Source organism: Eublepharis macularius, chromosome 11 (assembly GCF_028583425.1).
Source record: "Eublepharis macularius isolate TG4126 chromosome 11, MPM_Emac_v1.0, whole genome shotgun sequence".
Classification (NCBI taxonomy): Eukaryota; Metazoa; Chordata; class Lepidosauria; order Squamata; family Eublepharidae; genus Eublepharis; species Eublepharis macularius.
Window position 1 is genome coordinate 85,885,183 of NC_072800.1, and position 16,882 is coordinate 85,902,064.

At 44.7% G+C, this 16,882-nt stretch overlaps 1 protein-coding gene across 2 annotated transcripts in view; it reads right to left on the reverse strand.

Annotated features, from left to right (window-relative positions):
- SCN5A (sodium voltage-gated channel alpha subunit 5) overlaps nt 1-16,882 on the reverse strand; it is a 306,477-nt gene that overhangs the window by 8,890 nt on the left and 280,705 nt on the right. Inside the window, exon 23 of one of the 2 annotated variants that reach the window (XM_054990894.1) lies at nt 2,292-2,345. In XM_054990894.1, coding sequence (XP_054846869.1) covers nt 2,292-2,345 — 54 coding nt within the window. Of the gene's footprint in view, nt 1-2,279; nt 2,346-16,882 lie in introns of both variants that reach the window. The other variant, XM_054990895.1, reaches the window with a different exon arrangement.

The following is a 16,882-nucleotide window of genomic DNA, read 5'->3' on the forward strand; positions in this document are numbered from 1 at the left end:
CAAATTTCCAAAAAAGAAACGGGAGAGAGCCATCAGTGCTGTCAGTGGGGGAAAGAGAGGCAACATTATCTTCAATGATGTTTCTTTATAAGGAAAGATCGAAATAACGGAAAAGTGCGCTCAAAAAAATAAAAAAAAATGGGCGGGAAAAAAGGTCCCGCCCAAAAAAGCGGTTTTCGAGCGGCCGTGTGACCGGAGGGACGCGCGAGAAAGACGGATTGGAAGCAGGAATGTGAACGAAGAGGAAAAAATCGCGGATTGGAGGCAAACGGAAGATATCCGATAAACATGCGGGTAATGGGTGAATGTGGATTCGACCCAACTTTATTGTAGCACAAGCTTTCGAGAACCACAGCTCTCTTCGTCAGATCCATGACGATGCATCTGACGAAGAGAGCTGTGGTTCTCGAAAGCTTATGCCACAATAAAGTTGGTTAGTCTTCAAGGTGCTACTGGACTCCTGACTACTGTACAACTCAATAATTCAGTTTATTTTAACTGGGGATGCTGGAGACCTCCCAAACGCAAAGCAGATGCTCTGCCGTTGACCCACGGCGCCACCCAAGAAAAAGCAACTAAGGCTAAGAAAAACCCATCAACATCCTAAGCTAAATTTTGCACGGTATGTCACTTACAGAGGACGTAGTTTAGCGACATTTGTTTTAGAGGTACATGTTGACTATTGGGTGCGTTCCGCTGCTTGTCTTTCGACATCTGAAAATTATCACATTGAGAAGCCAGCAAACCTCCCCAAGCAATCAGGGAGCCAGCCAGAGGAAGGATCCGGTTCTGCCTCTAGGGCTGAATGCTGCCTATGAGAGAGAGACAGCTGACCACAAGGTGGTCTTTTATCCCCCTCTTGTCCCCGATCAACAGGTTTTGCATTGTTTTAAAAACCCCGTGACACACACGAAGCTGCCACATTCACAGCTAGACTCGCAGTTAGGGATGCTCGAGCACCGGCCAGTTGGGCTCACTTCCCATTTGCTAGCGATGATTAGGCAGCCAATTAACTGAAGGGCCGCTAGGCTGTTTGCTGCTTGTGTGTATTTGGGGGAATAGGTTGCTGGCAGCTATCAGACGCTGACTCCCGGATTCTCATCTCCTGCTGGGGAAATTTTTCTCTGTACCCAGCAGAGGGGGGGGGGGTTTGGGTGGAGGACATCAGGAGTGGACTCCAAACTGATCAGCTGGCAGTTTGGTTCTTCTTATCTCCTATCCTGAAAAGTCGGTTGCCACACCTATTTGCTGAAATGCATCAAATTGGGGTGGGGTGTGTGACCAGATGTCTGGCTGATTTCCCTTCTATTCTCCCCACCCAGAGTGGGGGAAAGGAAAGAAATGAGCTCTTTCTCCTCTCCTTTTTGCAATGCAGACATTCAAAGCATTGCATCTGTCTCTGCCCAGTGTGGAAAGGAGGGGATGAGAAATTAGCTCTCTTTTTTGCAATGTAGAGATTAAAAGCATTGTGTCTGTCCCTGCCCATCTGGGGGACGGGACAGCTCCTGTTTGCAACTTCTACAATGGGCAGCTTGGGTATGTTGATCCTTTTTCTACTCTCTCCCTTACACGATAGTAAAACAGTCACTGCCCTTCTGTAAACGTAGCTTGGGATCTTATTGCCCGCTCCAACCAGAAAAGCCTAAAATATATCCTAAAATTATCTCAATCCACCTGTAAAACTTGCAACCCGGACAAAAGCCAGTTTGGCCAAAGTTTACCAAACAACGATGGGAAAGGGTGTGAAATGCAAAGGGGTAATCAAACCTCTGCCATCCTATATACGAAGCTTGAAAGCATCAACTGATTCCAATCCCTTCCCCACTGGCTCTGCCAGCTGGATAAAGAATTTTGATATATTATTAATGTGCATATCTACTTGGTGAGCACCCTCGTATATTTGATTCAGATAGGATCCAGTTCTGTTGTTGAGATTAAGCAGGTTAAGGTCTCTGGTTTGGAGGACAAGCAAGTCAGAAGTGAAAGAAAGACTTCTCAAGCTGTGTTCAGTCTCATATCTGACTCTTACAAAGACAAACCCTCGATCTAATGGAAAATCCAGAGTAAGCGAACAGACCTCCTGTTTATTTGCATGGGTCTAAAGCACAAATAACTTCTTTTGTAGCTTTCATTGCACCTCCCACCCCCCAAACAACTAGTTAGCTGAATACTAAGGTTTTTGATGGTTATGCAGTAAAACATCTCGGCGGATTGCGCCCGCAGTTGGTTCAAAACCTAAACGGAGCATAATGCAAGGCAGAAGAGAAAAGTGTTTGAACTTTATAGCCCACCTCTCGTGAATCCACTGCAGCATACATAATTTCCATCCAACCTTTGAATGTCGCCTAAGAAAAGAAAAGAAATGTATGTGTAATTAGAGCAATCATAATAAGCATTGGTGGTAATGGTGACTTTATTACTCCGAGCTTTATATGCAATATTATGTGAGGGGAAAATATTTCACACTTAATAAAATCACAAAGTCACACCCCATGGATTTTGGCTTGCGTGAGACCACGAAGTCCGTTATTTGGTTAGCTGTTTTCTTTTACTAGAGACTCTGATTAATGCTTTTAAATAGGCTCTTAATAGATTGTGTTTTTAAACAAAGGTTCGCTTAATGCTGGCATTTGAGAATGGTCAATTGTGCCGGTATGAAATCCATTCTAAACTAGAAAGGAAGATTGTCTTTTTAGGTCATTGCTTGAGTTGGTCTCTACCTATAGAATGCACCTCCTGAGAAAATTCACAACAGTCCCAAGATTTATTTAGGGGGGAAATGAAACTGTACTCTAATTCAATATATTAGAAACAGAGTAAAATAGAACTTAAATTTAAGAAAACCCTAATCTACCAAGGGAGATGTGCATGCAAAATCTACCTTTTGTGTGGAGCTTGACTGAAAGTTGTCCATGCTGATCTTACTTACTTACTTTCTTTATTTGGTATTTAGCCCGCCCTCCCCGCAAGTGGGCTCAGGACGGGGTACAACATTCATAAACATACATAATTATATAAATACAATTAAAATCATATCATAAAATCCTAACTCAGATGCACATTCCTGCCCTCAAATACAAAGAGGGAGACACCCGGACGGACGGGATGTCATTGGATAGGAGAAGGCGACGGGAGGCTCAATAATGGTCCTAATACTGGCCTCAACCATATGCCCGGCGGTACATCTCCGTCTTGCAGGCCCGCCGAAATGATACCAGATCTTGGCGAGCCCGAGTGTCTTCAGACAGAGAGTAGAGATAAGTCTGCTCTAGGGATAATGGAGAATTTCTTACCCAAGTTTCCACCCTCAAATCCTCATTTTAATCTTACATTTCCTTTATCTTGAACCCGAGATTCTTTATTTTCATGCCGTTTTCTATTTCTTTGCACCAAATTGTTTCCTGTAAAGGTATGCATTTTTCAATGTTATGTGTATGTGTTATATGCTATTCAGTTGCTTCCAACTTATGGCAACCCTATTAATGAAAGACCTCCAAAACGTCTATCATTAACAGCCTTGCTCAGATCTTGCACACTAGAGGACGTGGCTTCTTGCACTGAGTCAGGCCATCTCGTTTTAGGTCCTCCCTGTCTTCAACTTTTCTTAGCATTATTGACTTTTCCAATGAGCCTTGAAAACTCCAGCAGGGGGTCACCATAAGTCATCTAGGACTTGATGGCACTTTCCACCACCACTTGTCTTCTCATGATATGACCAAAGTTCCATAGTCTCAGAGCGGAACTACAAGTGACAAAAGGCACAGGTTGGACACTTGTCAGCTTCCCTCAAGTTTTGATGGGAAATGTAGGCATCCTGGTCTTGCAGCTTGGCTCTCCGACTGCTGTCCAATGGACTTTTCAACTGTCACTTGTCCAACATTCCGCCAAGCTGCCTACATTTCCCATCAAAACTTGAGGGAAGCTGGCAAGTGTCCAATCTGTGCCTTTTGTCACTTGTAGTTCCGCTCTCAGTTTTGTCATTTTAGCTTCTAGGGAGAATTCATGCTTGACATGATCTAGAACCCACTTATTTGATTTTTTTGGCCTTCCATTGTGTCTGTAAAACTGTCCTCCAGCACCACATTTCCGATGAATCAATTTTCTTTCTCTCAGCTTCCTTCACTGTCCAACTTTCATGTCCGTACGTAGTAATGGGGAATACCATAGAATGAGCAATCTGGATTTTGGTTCCCAGGGACACATCTTTATCCTTAAGGATCTTTTCTTGTTCCTTCTCGGTTGCCCTTCCAACTCTCAATCTCTCTCTGATTCCTTGGTTGTGCTCTCCCTCTTGGTTGATGGATGACCCTAGGAATAGACAATCTTCAACAATTTCAGTTTCTTCATGGGCAACCTTAAAATTATGTAATTCCTCAGTAGTCATTATTTTTGTTTACTTGATCTTCCGCAGTAATCCGCTTCGGCATTTTCTCCTTTAACCTTCATAAATAGTTGTTTCGTGTCTTCTCTGTTTTCTGCCAGTAATGTAGTGTCATTTGCGTATCTCACATTGTTCAAGGTCCTTCCATCAATTTTCACTCCACCTTCTTCTAAATCTAACCCACCTTCCTTTTGATATGTTCTTCACATAGGTTGAACAGATAAGGAGATAATATCCTTGTCTGACATTTTTGCTAATTGGAAACGATTCTGTTTCCTCATATTCTGTCCTAACAGTAATCTTCTATCCAGAGTACAGGTTGTGCCTGGGTTTTTTTTACATATGTTGTATATACTGCATACAAGAATTCCCACATGTGTACATGATGCAAATGAAGCTTCAAGATAAGGAATGGGGTGGCAGAACCATGAAGTGGTGGAATGGACTTCAGACCACCAGTGGGAAATGAATGCTGCCAGTGGAGGGTGGGGGGGACTTCTTGGAATCAGAAAACTAGCACACCAGGGAAATTATTTTAGCTCTACTGTTTAGCTCCTATGTGGATTTTTTATTTATTGGAATTTGTTTTTGTTTTATCATGGGTAACCCTTGAAAATGTGACACTTCCTCTTCTCTGCAGTCTGCCATGGAGTGGTCCATTCTATCTAGGGTTGCCAACTTCCAGGTGGGGCCTAGAGCTTTCCTAGGATTACAAGTAATCTCCAGATAACATAGATTACTTCTCCTGGTGAACTCTATGGCATCACATCAGCACTGAGTTCACTCCTGTCCCCAAACTCCCCCCTCCCTAGGCACCACCCCTAAATCTCCAGGAATTTCCCATGCTGGAGCTGGCAACCCTAATTCTCCCACTGCAGCATTCAAGCGTTCTGCTGTATATGTAGACTAGGCTTGACACAAATGTGGAAATCACTCAATAATTAGTCCCAGTCCAATTAGAGATAACATCCATCTTCCCTGCAGAAGAGAAAATGCACACCATTTGCTGTCTTAGATCATTAGCCATTGATAACATCTTGTTGCATATGATCAACTCTGGATCATGACCTCCATTTATCAGACCTCCTCCCTTCCATCTCCTTAACCATAACCACCAAAATCCATCCCAATTTTTAAAAAAGATCTTAGAACATTTCTAAAAGAAGCTCCAATTCTGGCTTTGGCAAGACTCCACGGGAAGAGATTTTTGCAGTTGTTGGAAAGCTACCAAGAGGACCTGTCTACTCTCATGTGACATTAGCACAGTGGTGGTGCAACGAAGGGAGACTTCAGATCATGGTGAAGAATAAGGGAGAAGGTGGGAACTTGAGAATGTTGTATCATTTGCTTTCTTTCAACTGATCCCCTTTCATTCATTCATTCGTTCGTTCGTTCGTTCGTACCCTGCCTTTCTCTCCAATAGGGATCCAAAGTGGCTTCCATTGTCCTTTCCATTGTATCCTCCCAACAACCCTGTGAGGTAGGTTAGACTGAGAGTGTGTGGCCCAAAGCCACGTGGTGAGTTTCTGTGGCAGAGTAGGAATTCATACCCGTGTCTCCCAGATCCAAGACCAAAAGTGTAACCACTACACCACACTCTTACCTTCACAATGGCTCAAGTTCCCCCCAGACGTATTCTGCACAGCAAAGATGGGTCAGTCTGTTCAGTGGCAGCTCAACAAAGGGTGCTGCCTTCCCTGCCACCAACTCTCACTTCCCCCCTGCTTGCTGCCCCCCCTACCCACAGATTCTCAGTGCCCAATCACCCCACAGCCTTTCACGATGGGGGAGGGGCTGCGGCTCACTGTCAGAGCATCGACTTGACTTGCAGAAGGTTCAGGTTCAACCCCTGGCATCTCCAGTTAAAAGAATCAGAGTCTCTCTACCTGAAACATCTGACATGTGAAGAACAGGTGTCAGGAGATGCAATGGTAGCCAGGAAAGGTAGTTTACAAAGACAGAGCCGGCAGCAGGGCAAAGGCTTTGCTCTACACTGGATCTGTGTGAAGGGGCTGTGAAAGGCCAGAAGGGAAACTTCAACCCACTATAACCTCTCCAGGTCCAAGCCCAGCTCTGGAAGGCAGCTCCAACCCATTTCCATTCCTCGCTGCCCTCTGGTTGCCATCCCTCACAGATTTAGACTGGAGAGATGAAATTGACAGAGCCTTTGGGGAGGCAAAGATGAAATTAACAAACTCTGAGGAGTGATCTCCGCCAGCTCTGTCTTTTAAAACTGCACTTCTCGGCTAAGATTGCATCTCCCTACACTTGATGAACTTGTGTCCAGGCATCTTGTGTACAGAGATTCTCAGGCCGCAGGGTGATTAAATGGAAAATGTGCTTGGATTCTAACACTCAGAAAACAGGTGTTCATTGTGCTTTAGAGGACAGATAAGAGCCCAGATGATATAACAGGCAGCTCTGCTTCAACAAATGATTTATCTAATCCTACATATTTATCGTTTTGCAGCTGGCTTAATACTTTCTCCCTGTGTGTCCCTGTGGTCTCCTAACCCTGTGAAAGGCAGTCGGAACCAGTTGAGGTCACTTTTCACTTAGCAGCTGATTCTCCTGTCCAAGGAGGCTAGAAGGGGGGTTATACTCTGTCCACATGCTCTCAAACGGCAATAATTGTTCTTTGTACCTCTTCCCATTGAAAAGGCACAAGACGAATTTTTGCTCTCTGCGTGGCATTTTCATCCTAGGGATATTATTTTGGGCTAGATCCCAGCCAGGGTACAAATTGGGGCACTTGGCATGGAAGCTCTGGTGAATTTCACAACTGCAGTTTGCAAGCTGATTGGATAGTGATAAGATAATGTTGGACAACACAGCTGTCGATGCACAGTTTTCCACGGGGCCTAGCAATAACATAATCCAAAGCCCCGTAGGGCTTCTGGAATCCTTCGCTAGACACTTCATCTGCAAAGAGGCAGCGATATCACGAAGGGCAGAAAAACCGATGCTGGGAAAAGAAATTATCGGTGAATTAGTAGCCACTTACAGCCCAGATCTGGAGGTGGCAAGATCTTCAGGGGAGTGTTGTGTGATATTATCCTGTCTGGAAGAGTTCCAGCCGCAATGCCACCTACTTTGGTAACCATGGGAGGGACAAGATTAAACAGACGATAAATTCATCTCGGGGTAAGCTTACGGCTGATGATTAGACTCTTGCTTAGGAGGGCAGCGGAGCAAATTTGCTCAAGGCTTAGAACCATCAGACTGTGGCTAAATAGGAATTAAAATAAAAGAAATATAAATCTGGAGAAGGGCCACAGAAGGATGATCAGTGGTGGAGGGAAGTGGAAAGGCTGGGATTCTGCAGAAGAGGTAGAATCCAAAAGTAGTCCACTTATATTGCTCTACGTAACTCCGGCTCCATCTCCTTTTGCCTGCCTCTGGGGGAACCCCCCTCCCAAACACTACCAGGGTTAATTATGATTGTCCCAAGCTTCTTGCAAGACCTTAGATATCGGCTAACTACCTGGTCACTCTTAGCAATTTTTCTTTGATATAACTGCTGAGGCCTTGGCCCTTAAAGGCCAAGGATATGTTTTGAGGAAAACTCCATTAAGGCAAGAGCAACTGGAAAACCTGACAAAACTGAGAGACACAAAGCATGTAGTGGTGGGGGACAGGTCAGTTTTAAAACAGGGTGCCTCTGGGTCCAAATGGGGTCTACATCCTTGGCTCTGTGGTATCTTGTTTTGTTTTTAACCAGTATTGCTTTGTGGCAGAATGCCTTGTTTCAAGTTTACCTGGCATTCTGGAGATGACTTCTCTAAATGGTATTATACTATGTAAATGGACCCAATTTGCATATGTTTATTTAGCTGCATAGTTTAGTCCGCTTATCAAAGGTAAGCAGAGGGCATAGTCCTCTCGCCTCCATGCACAACACTGCAGTTTCTTGCCTTGTGGTTAGAGTGTCAGAGCTCTTGTTTTACACGCAGAAGGTCTTTGGTTCAATCTCCAGTTAAAGAATCTCAAATATCAGGAATCTGGGACCTTAGAGAATCAGCCACTGAAATAGGCAATGCTAAGGACATTAGGTAAAATTGATCAGGTCAGATCAGGTCTGACTAGAACTACACCTCCCATAAGTCTGAGCAAAAATGCCCATGTGCAAATTATGTCAATAACAGAAGCCTAGTCTGCAAGGGTCTATTTCACTGGTTCAGTTCCCATACTGCAGCATTTGTTTTGGTGTGATCGTCTGCACCAGATTTGCTCCCATGAGTAGTTACTCCGGTGACTAAATGGCTTTCCCCCAGCTTTCCTGGGAGAGCTTATACTACGACTTTTTAAAAAAAAATAAAAATCTGCTTTGCGGTAGGCTGTTTCCCCATGCATACTCTTTATTCAGTTTTTGGTGTTCCGCTCTCTTCTTATCTAGCCAGCCATTTCCCCTTTCCTCCTTTCCATTCTTCTTCCCTCCCCTCTTTCCTCTTAATTTTGTTTTTTTTTTAAGACCAGTGCAAGATCGATGAATCACTGGGCCGTTTCCAGACGGCTTACCTGCCTCCAGAACGTCGCACCATGTTGCGGGGAAAACACGAAATATCGTGTTTTCTCATGCGAGTTTTGCACGAAGTCGCGCAAAACTCGTGCAAGAAAACACAATATTTCGCGTTTTCCCTGCAACATGGCGCGACGTTCCGGAGGCAGGTAAGCCGTCTGGAAACGGCCCTGGTTTGAAAGCAGGCAGGGAGAAGTTCCCTTTTAATTGCTTTTGCTTTGGCATTGGTGGGAATATTGTATAGGGGTTAAATATCTGAGTATCAGAAATAATCGAGTTTTAGATTCTCTTTTTATCTCATGGTGGAGAAAGACATGCTCGGGGAAAACAGAGAAGGAGGCAGGAATGGAGATTTGCCAGCCATTCATTGCCACTCCGATGAGAGGTGTGAATGACCACATACAAGGCGATTCCATGTCTTTCAACCAACAAACAAGGCTAACCCGGTACAACGACTCTAAGAAAAAGTGGGAAACCCCACCTGGGAAAAACAAGATCCTTTCAATTACAATGTCTCTTCAATTCATACTAGAAACTTGTATTAAAGTGACCAGTGCTCAAATACACGGACAATGTTTTATCAGTTACATACAATTCATAGAAGTGAAATTTCGTCAATATCATACAACTTATCAGGGCTTTTTTTCTGGGAAAAGAGGTGGTGGAACTCAGTGGGTTGCCCTTGGAGAATATGGTCACATGGGTGGTGGCCACACCCCCTGATCTCCAGACAGAGGGGAGTTTAGATTGCCCTCCATGCTGCTCAGGAGCACGGAGGGCAATCTAAACTCCCCTCTGTCTGGAGATCAGGGGGCGGGGCCACCACCCATGTGACCATTTTCAAGAGGTTCCAGAACTCCGTTCCACCGCATTCCCCCTGAAAAAAAGCCCTGCAACTTATACAAAAGATATATACAGTAATGATAACACTCCCCCTAAGGTCTCCAAAGGAACCAGGGTTACTACAACTTGCCCCAGTTTGGGCGTTGCATTGCTCCGTCTGCCCGCCAAGTCAACTAGGAATTACTGAAAGAAATTGACAATGAAATAAACAAGTTGTATGAACTTCAAGAACTTACAGGAACTGACTTGTACTTAATTTCTGTGTGGTCCTGGAGCTACTACCCTGGTTCCTTTGGAGACCTTAGAGGGAGGTGTAGGAGGCACTAAACACCAAATAGTAAGACTTTTTAAAGGATTGTCTATGATAGCTGGCTGACTGATTGATTTGTCCTATATTTATTTATACAATTGGTTGTCAAGCAGCAAGCAGTGCTGCCAAGTCTGGGTGGTGGTTGTGGGGGACTGCCATCGGGCTATGTGAGAGTGTGTATGTGTGTAACACTGCCAGTTGCACTGTCCTGTACTGCTTGAATACTTGAAAAGTAACAAGACAAACAGGCTCAAACTGCTCATGAACAGCAAACTGATCATCAGACAACCAGCCCCCTGTTTGCAGCCGGTGAACACCTGGTAAATTGAACTGGTTGATGCTTGAGCATCCCTAATCCTAAACATGTTTACTTGGAAGTAAGTTCACCTGAGTTCACTGGGATTTACATCCCAGTAAGTTGGTTCAGGATTACGTACATACTGTCTCTCTGTCTCCCTCCCTCTCTCTCTGAAATAATGACCTGTTTAGCACAAGTGACCATCTTTAGCCAAAGACACTATGGTGGTGGTGAAAAGTGCCATCAAGATACAGCTGACTTATGGCAACCCCGTAGGATTTTCAAAGCAAGAGAAAACAGAGGTGGTTTGCCATGGCCTGCCTCTGCGTAGCGACCCTGGCCTCCCATCCAAGTGCTAATCAGGAGCCACTCTGCTTAGCTTCCAAGATCTGATAAGACTGAGCTAGCCTGGGCCATCCATAGCTCCTTCATTTCCACTGAACTGTAATGGGAACACTCACTGGTGATCCATCACATGTCCCCCTAAAACACATGTGCTGAATTATGCTATTCATTTTAGAATGCTCCTTGCTATTTTAGGTCCACTGGCTGAATATTACTAATTGCAAATAAGAAGAACAAACAGATGATACAATAGCGTTCAAATACTGCACAGTCTAGAAAATATTTTGGGGCATCATGACGTGGATGTATGGAGTGCCCTAGAAATTTGAGCATAAAGTCTGAGATTGCAATAAGGCATAAAGGTAAAGGTAAAGGGAGTTCCCTGTGCAAGCACCAAGTCATTACTGACCCATGGCGGACGTCGCATCACGACATTTTCTTGGCAAACTTTTCATGGGGTGGTTTGCCATTGCCTTCCCCAGTCATCTACACTTTACCCCCAGGAAACTGGGTACTCATTTTACTGACCTCGGAAAGATGGAAAGCTGAATCAACCCTGAGCCAGCTACGTGAACCCGGCTTCCGCCAGGATCGAACTCAGGTTGTGAGCAGAGCTTGGGCTGCAGTACTGCAGCTTACCACTCTGCGCCACGGGGCTCCTTAACAGGGCATAAAATGGTCCATTTCCATTAATATAAATTGGACTATTTCCATCAGCATAAAACAGATTTGGGAGTGTCGAAATGAGAAGCCTGACTGTATTTATCCTAGCTATACAACTTCACCAGGTATGAAAGTTTAAGATGGGTCCTCCATCCAGTTATCTCTTCTGAGGGTGGCATCTCCACTGCATAGCCAGAACTTCCTTGCCAAGAGCAGGGAGAGCCAATCCAGTTAAAGTTTCATGGCAAGTGGAGATCAGAACCCAGGCATCCCAGTCCTAGTCCGACACCCTAAACACTAGTTACACAGTGGTTCTCTATGCCTTGCTATCTGCTCTGCAAGGCTGCCCGTCTGGGTGCACCATCCATACACTAGATCGAATCATCCATGCACTCGATCCATCCATGTACGAGATCAAACACATAGTGTTTAGAGGTTGTTGATTTGGCACTTCCACTGATACCTGTCAGGTTGCTGAGAGCCATTCAGGTACGATGGAAAGAATGCTGGACTAGGATCTGGGAAACTCCAGGTTTGAATCCCCCACTGTGCCATGGAAGCTCACTGGATAACTTTCAGCCAGTCACTCAGCATAACCTTACTGCGGGACCACCTCTCACCATATGTTCCCTGGAGGCTGCTTTGTTCAGCAGATAAACACTTACTGGTGATCCCCGGCCCCAAGGAGGTTTGCCTTGCCTCAACCAGGGCCAGGGCTTTTTTGACCCTGGCCCCAACATGGTGGAACTCTCTGCCTGTGACAATGTGGATTTGTTATCCTTCCATCGCGCCTGCAAGGCAGGGATGTTCCACCAGGCATTTGGTGGTTGAGGTGGGTGGGCCACCTAAGGTATTATCAGCCTCTTACCATGGCGGGGGGAAGTATACCCCCTCGGGTTCTGTAAACATCTATGACCGGCCATCCCGGTCTGCAGGTTATTTAGTCTGATGTGGTAGGGCAAAATGTGTGTGGCTGTTTTTAATTGATATGTTATTAATGTTTACATTGCTGCAAATTTTATTTTATTTATTGTATATTTTAAAATGTTGTGATCTGCCCGCTTGCGGGCAGAGTGGAATACGAACGAACGAACGAACGAACGAACGAACGAACGAACGAACGAACGAACGAAACAAACAAACAAACAAACAAACAAACAAACAAACAAACAAACAAACAAGGTTGTTTTGAGGATAAAATGGAGGAGGGGAGAACAATATAAGACACTTCACAGCCCCATTGGGGAGAAAAGCAAGATATAAATCAAGTAAATAAAACAAGAATAGTAGTTTAAGGCGAAACAGCTTCTGAGGCAAGTACTTTGTGTTGCTTTCTGCTATGGGTGACCATGGTTGCTGGGAGGATAAAATGGAGGGAGAATGATGTGGTAAGACACTTTGGACCCCCTTGGGGAGCAAGCAGGATATAAATGAATAAGTCTGGAGGTCCCTACAGACCTTCTGGTGCCCCGGAAGTGATGAACCAAATGTACCGGTTCGCGAACCAGGCAATTTCATGCCAGTTCACAGTTCTTGATTCGTGAAACATGACAAACAACAATCCGCAATGAACTGCCGTTTTCCCAGTTTGTGCCCATCTCTAGTGTTGACACAACATCAGAAAAGGCTTATTTTCCCTGTACATTTTACGGGGGGAAATGATGCAAGGAAACAGAAAATGGTGCAAAAAGAATCAAGAGGCTTAATTTGCACAGCGTAGACCAGAAGAGGGATTCTGGGAGTCTCATTGAGAAAGGCGGACTATACATAAATAAATAAATAAAAATAAAAAAACGGAGAAGAGGAATGTGAAATCATCTCTCGTATTGCGACATTGGCCTTTCGGCTCCAAGAACTGGTATCCCAGGCAGAGGCAAAGTGTTTCCCCATTGCCGTGAACACCTATGGACCCCACATTGCAAGAGCCAGCAATCCCCATCGCAGAAATCTGAGGTTGCATTTGGATAAACAGATGGTTTCAGCTTCCTGCAGCTGGCCCATATCAGAAAAGGATATCAGAGGGCAACACAAGACGCAGGGGGAAAAGGAACTCAAACAATCACGGGGGACAGAACATCTTCCCTGCAAAGAAAAACTAAAGCATTTGGGGCTTTTCAATTTAGAGGAAAAGACAACCAAGTTAGTACATGACAAGAGATGTATACCATCGTACAGTGCGAAGAAAGTGAAGAGAGAGACGGCTTTTCTCTAATAATGATAGAACTTGAGGGTCACCGAATGGAATTGATTGGCAGTCAGTTCGGAAGAACAGACACAAAAAGTACTTTTTCACATAGTGAATAATTATAGAATTCACTGCTGGAAGAGAAGATGACTGACGTTTAGGTGGCGTTTTCAAAGGGTCACACAGACGCTTGGAGAAGAAGTCGACTGACAGCTCGTCAATTGACCCTCCGTGTTCTGATACTTCTGATCTCCAGGTGGTGAACCAAACAGCAGGAGGGGCTTCGCTCCCTCTTGCTCAGCCACTGAGTTTCTCTGGGACATCTTGAGAATTCGCGGGCTTCAACAGATGCTTGCTGTGATCCAGCAAAAGGAATTAATTCAGACCAGGATGGGCTTCCCGTACAAGTGCTTGAGGCACCAGGATTTGGTGTGGGGGTCTTGAATCAGTTTCTACGACCTTGACTTAGCATGCCAACATGCCTCTGGGAATGAAGGGGTGCTCCAGCTTTCTCCCAGCCACGGACACTGTGGGACACAGAGCTAATGGGCACGAGACATCTTTCCAAACTGCAGTGTCTGGATCAATTTTTGGCAGCACATGGCCCTAGATCGACTCCAACTGGTGCCCCAAATGTCAACCAGTTTGTTGTAGTGAGCCAGTTTGTTGTAGCAGTTAAGAGCGCAGGACTCTAATCTGGAGAACCGGATTTGATTCCCCACTCCTCCACATGAAGCCAGCTGGGTGACTCAGGGTCAGTCACAGCTCTCTCAGAGCTCTCTCAGCCCCACCCACCTCACAGGGTGATTATTGTTGTGGGCATAACAACAACATACTTTGTAAACCGCTCTAAGTGGGTGTTAAGTCATCCTGAAGGGTGGTACATAAATTAAATGTTATTATTATTTATTATTAACCCTGCATTGTTCTCACTGTGTTCATAATTACCCTGAATGGGAAGAGGCCTATTGAGCCAACTTCAAAGCCTCCGTGGAAATGTGGTTCCCCAAACAAGGCTAGAGTAGCCACGCTCACAGCAAAATTTCACACTGTGTACAAACTTGGCATGTTTTCCTTTTAAAATCAGGAAACAGACTATCTCCATGCACGAAAATGCTAGTGGCCAGCTCTCTGCGGACAGGACTGGGCGTGGGGCGGGTGGGGAGAAATTAATGGTAGTGCATCCCACATTTAAAGACAAAGACGTCAGAGAGTTGACCATTATCAACTTTAAAAAACCCCTAAAATGTAAGTTTTGTCAATAGATCTTAGTCTGCACATTTTATATTCAGAGGAGTTAGCCGTGTTAGTCTGTAGTGGCAAAATAGTAAATGGTCCAGTAGCACCTTTAAGACTAACCAACTTTATTGTAGCATAAGCTTTCGAGAACCACAGCTCTCTTTGTCAGATGCATTGTCAGCTTTTGAGAACCACAGCTCTCTTAGTCGGATGCATCGTCCGCTTTCGAGAACCACAGCTCTCTTCGTCAGATGCATCGTCAGCTTTCGAGAACCACAGCTCTCTTTGTCAGATATGCTACAATAAAGTTGTTTATTCTTAAAGGTGCTCTATATTTTTTATTGTACATCCTGTTTGTTCCCCACTTTGCCCCAGCAATATCTCTCATAAATCCAAGAGCATGCATAATTACTGGAATAGCGCAGTAGCTAAGGAACTTAGTTACAAATCAGAACCTCCTTGGTTTGAATCCCATCTCTGCCGCAAACCCACCACAAGCCGCTCAGCCTTGGATCCCACTTTCTGCTATGGGGGAATATTATTACTGACCTACCCTACATGGTACTGGGAAGGATTAGAAGATGAGGTTTGTGAATCACTTTGCATATTTAAAATTTCTAGATTAGCATTATTATTAATCAGAAATGCAACAAAGAAATTCAAAATTAGAAGACAAGAAAGCTAGGTTCAGAGAATTTGCTTGAGAACATCGATTTTGCCTGTGTTTGTTTCAGTTCTGCCTTGGCCCATCCAATTTTCACTCCTATCTATCCATTTAGCAACTTCGCACACATCTCCCCCTCTCCTGAAGCTGCTGGAGGCAGCTCACAGCAAGAAAAGAGCGTGAACAAGTCAACGAAAGCAAGTCAGGTCAATAAAACAATAAAAACAACCAAAGCCAATAAAAATAGGTCAATAAAAACAGGCCAGGGCATAAAAGCAGCATAAAACAAACAAAATATTCTTAAATGATGTTGATAGAACAGGCTGCAAGCGCAGCACAGCATGCAACATCAAAAAATGGATTCCCATTAGACAGAGAGAGGGGGAGAGAGAGGTGGAGCCAATTATCCTCTGAGTAGCCTTCCTCCAACTTAAGTGTTTTTTCTTCCAATGGGAAAGCCACTTGTTGGAGGAAGACTTCTGGAGGAAGGTTTCCAACCCGAGCCAAGATGAAGGTTGGGGCATAGATATTTTAATAAATGAATGACTAAATGTATAAACCTCACTCAATGGAGTGGTAGGATGGGGGTAAGATCCACCCCGCAGTCTGTCCATCACCACCACCACCATTATTCATAGTCAGTCTAGCTAGCTAGCCCTGACTTGGATAGCCCAGGAGAGCCTGATCTCATCAGATCTCAAAAGCAAAGCAACAGAACATAAGAACATAAGAGAAGCCACGTCGGATCAGGCCAATGGCCCATGCAGTCCAGCACTCTGTGTCACACAGCGGCCAAAAAAGCAGGTGTCCTCAGGAGGTCTGCCAGTGGGGAAGGGACACTAGAAGCCCTCCCACTGATTGTCCCCCCAAACACCAAGAATGCAGAGCATCACTGCCCTAGACAGAGAGTTCCATCTATACCTTGTGGCTAAGAGCCACTGATGGACCTCTGCTCCATATGTTTATCCAATCCCCTCGTGAAGCTGTCTATGCTTGAAGCTGCCACCACCTCCTGTGGCAGTGAATTCTGTGTGTTAATTACCCTTTGGGTGAAGAAGTACTTCCTTTTATCCGTTCTAAGCCGACTGCTCAGCAATTTCATGGAGTGCCCACGAGTTCTTGTATTGTGAGAAAGGGAGAAAAATACTTTTTTCTCTACTTTCTCTATCCCATGCATAATCTTGTAAACCTCTATCATGTCATCTCTCAGTCATTGTTTCTCCAAGCTAAAGAGCCCCAAGCGCTTTAACCTTCCTTCATAGGGGAAGTGTTCCATCCCTTTAATCATCCTAGTTGCCCTTTTCGGCACTTTATCCAGTGCTGTAATATCTTTTTTGAGGTGTGGTGACCAAAATTGTACACAGTATTCCAAATGAGGCCGTACCGTTGATTTATACAGGGGCATTATACTAGCTGATTTGTTTTCAGTTCCCTT